This window comes from Trypanosoma conorhini (assembly GCF_003719485.1).
Source record: "Trypanosoma conorhini strain 025E chromosome Unknown Tco_14.4_contig_00823, whole genome shotgun sequence".
Classification (NCBI taxonomy): domain Eukaryota; phylum Euglenozoa; class Kinetoplastea; order Trypanosomatida; family Trypanosomatidae; genus Trypanosoma; species Trypanosoma conorhini.
Window position 1 is genome coordinate 1317 of NW_021704890.1, and position 3031 is coordinate 4347.

Here is a 3031-nt window from a genome sequence, read left to right on the forward strand (position 1 = left end):
TTTATTTTGGTTTTTGGTTGTTTCAAAGAAGACGCGGTTGGTGGTTGAAAGGGATTTGACGGCTTTTTTTTCTGTTTTTTTCTTTTTTTTTTCAGTGCCACCCGGATGCGACTTTGGTGCCCGCCACGCGGGGCCTTGTCGCTGGGAGCAGGGAGCACGCGAGCTACCCGCCCGCACTTGTGGACTACGGGCCCACGTTTTACCTGGCGTCGATGTACACATGACGCGTTTCCGTCTGCTTTGTGTTGGGTGCCGTTTTTTTTTCCTTTTGCGGTATCTTCGCTCACGCCCTTCTGCTTCTTCCGTCTTGTGCGTGTCATTCCGCGCCAGGCCCCCGGGTGTGTGTGTGTGTGTGTGGCGGCCCGGACCCATTTGTTGCCTTTGCGGTGTTTTCTCCCTCCTCCTCCTCCTGCATCCGGGGACGGCCGCGGCGCCGTCGCACGCGTGCGTGAAGTAAACGGGCGGCGTGTGTTGTGGTTTGCTCCTTTTTTTTTGTTTCCCGCCCCGCCGCATTCCCCGGCGGGGTGAAAGAAAAGGGGGAAAAGGGGTTCGGCGCATGCGCGTCGTTGTCCTCCGCACTTAGACTTGTGTGCGCGCATGCGTGCCGGTGTGGCTCAACAGCCGCCTTCAGCTGCGGGGTGCGGTGCGGCCGCCGACGGCTGCCGTCGACGGTGCCCCTCGATTTCGTCTCGCGCCCGCCGGGCGGTTGCGGGGGTCCCTCGGCGGGGGGAGGAGGCGCTGCGCCCCCGCTCCCTGCGCCGCGGCGAAGGAGGCGCCTCGGTGCCTTTGCGCGGGCGGGTCCGGCGGTGTGTGTGTGGCTCTCTTGCGCGGCCGCCGCAGTTCTGCCCAAGACGCGGGGTCCTGGCGTCTGCGGGATGTTCCGGCGGCCGCGGCGGGGTGGAGGGGAGGCGGGGGCGTCCATCTGTGCGGCGTCACTCCCTCCCCGTAGCTGCGTGAACGGTGGGAGGACCTGACGTGTGGGCGATGCCGTCCGCTGCCGCACTCTTGCCTTGTGTCCTTCGCTTTCCCTCTCCCCCTTTTCTTCACTCGCTCTCGCCCTTTTCCCCTTTTCGTTCTGGCGCACAGCGTAACCGGCGTTCTGCCTTAGTTTGTTCCGTGGCGATGGAGCGGGCGGCGTTCCCTCTGTTGCACCAGAGACTGACCGCGAGCGGCTTCGATGCGTGGGACGCGGTGACGGAGGAGGACGTCTACGCGGGCGCCCCGCACTGCTACGCTGAATTCATGCGTGCCATCCTCACCTCCTTCCCCCGTGAAACCGCGGCGCTGATGCGCAAGCACCCCTGGCTCTGCGTAGAGGGCGAGGACGGGGCCCTGGCGGCTGCGGTGCTGCGACTCTTGTCCCTGGAAGGTGGCCGCAGGAACAGCATTAAGTCGACGCAGTTTCGGGAGAAGAAGTACGCCGCCGCGAAAATAAATCTCTGCATCGAATTGTTTGACCTGTTGGACCGGCTGGCTGCTTCCAGCGGCGGCACGCGCAGCCCAGGCGCCGCGGAGCGAAAGGTTGGGGCCGCCAAGACGGGCCCTTCTTGTCCTCCGGCCCGCGACGCGCCGGCGCTGTTGCTGAATGCGCGGCTGGCCGACGTCCACGGGAGGAAACGGGCCCTCGACCACCTCGTGCGCAAATGAACCCGGCGTCGCGGCCGTAACTTCGGCTACGCCAGTCGTTGCCGTCACCGGCGCCCTGCGGCGGTGTCCCCCGTTGCAGCGTCAGCGTCGTATGCCACAGTGGCCGCTGCTGCCGCTGCTGATGGCGGCGACTTGTGAAAAGAGGGGCGGCGTGACGGTTTTCAAACCAAACAAACAAACAAACAAAAAAGAGCTCCATAGATAAAGTAAAAAAAAACGAAGGGAATTCGCATTTACTTACTGATTATTTTATTGTTGTTCCTCCTTTTCATTCTGCGGATTGCTGTGAACGCCAGAGGTGCTACCCGCTGCTTGTGGACAATGGAACGAGGATAACCGCAGCAACAACACATGGGCCTGTCGAGCTGGCGCCCACTCAACTGAGTGACGTTAGATTACTTTAAGACTCATGCTTTCTGCCCTTCCTTCGGGGGTTTTTATGGGCGTGAGTCGCTCTGATGCGGCAATTGGGTGGCGTGCATCGCAGAGATAATAGTTTTTCCTGCTGCCTCTGGCCGAAGAAAATTGTTTCTTTTTTGTCTTTCTTCTTTTCCGCTCAATCTCGGTTCGTAGTGTAGGCGGTAGCGAGGCTCTTGGGGGGCCCGCACGGGGGCGTGAGGCACCACGACCGTCTTCGGGGCCCGCTGTGGTGGGCGCCCGGTGGTGAGCGAGGCACACAGGGAGCCGCGCAGCCCGCGGCACGGCAGCGACACGACAAGCGGGACAGGCGGGCGTGGGGAGAGGCAGAAGGCAGACGGCGATGCGTGAATGGCGTGCGGCCTAGAAATAGAAGAAGAAAAAAGAAGCTTGTGTCTGGGTGGGGCTCACTGAGCGACGCGGTGGCCGAAAAGTTGCGGAAGCCGCTGCCCTTCCCGCGGGAAATGTGCCGCCACTCTCCCCTCGTTTCTTGCGGCGGGGCAATTGTGCCGGCGACTGAACGGCGCACGGAAGTGCAGCGGCGTAAGCCACGACGACTGAACAAAGCGGACACGTCTCTCATCTGCTGCCGCCCTCGCCGGCTGCGCCCCGTGCGGTCGAATTCGCGTGGGAAAACGTCCCCTCGCGGAGTTCACGTGCTGGGCGCCCTGTGTGTTTGCGTCGTGGCGGGCAATGCGGCGGCGCTCCTCCTCCTCCTGTTCGCGGGTGGGCAGCCGCCTGGTGTGCTCTGCCCCTTCTCGCCTGAGTGCATTGCGGCACAACATGCCGCCGCAACAAGGCGGTGTCATTTCCCACAGTGAGTGGGCGATACCTGCGCGTAGCCGCACACACGCACACAGAGAGAGACGGAGATGTGTGTGGGGACGCGAATGGCGGGTGCAGTGTGTGGCAGGAGCACCATCGCAGTTGTATTGTGCCCTGCACTGTGCACACACATGCCCCCCCC

General features: G+C 62.7%; 2 protein-coding genes across 2 annotated transcripts, besides 4 other annotated features; one reads left to right on the top strand and one right to left on the bottom strand.

The window, feature by feature from the left end:
- The first annotated feature begins 63 nt into the window (after nt 1–63).
- Nucleotides 64–92: a microsatellite.
- A 246-nt stretch (nt 93–338) lies between these two features.
- Nucleotides 339–357: a microsatellite.
- A 524-nt stretch (nt 358–881) lies between these two features.
- Nucleotides 882–917: a microsatellite.
- Nucleotides 918–1122: 205 nt separating this feature from the next.
- Nucleotides 1123–1647, top strand: Tco025E_08600 (uncharacterized protein; the record flags this gene model as incomplete). The annotated part of the gene is made up of 1 exon (XM_029375445.1): nt 1123–1647. The coding sequence occupies one exon, from the start codon at nt 1123–1125 to the stop codon at nt 1645–1647; it is 525 nt and encodes a 174-aa protein (XP_029224533.1).
- Nucleotides 1648–1809: 162 nt separating this feature from the next.
- Nucleotides 1810–1837: a microsatellite.
- Nucleotides 1838–2471: 634 nt separating this feature from the next.
- Tco025E_08601 (uncharacterized protein) lies at nt 2472–2849 on the bottom strand (the record flags this gene model as incomplete). The annotated part of the gene is made up of 1 exon (XM_029375446.1): nt 2472–2849. The coding sequence occupies one exon, from the start codon at nt 2847–2849 to the stop codon at nt 2472–2474; it is 378 nt and encodes a 125-aa protein (XP_029224534.1).
- Nucleotides 2850–3031: the final 182 nt, after the last annotated feature.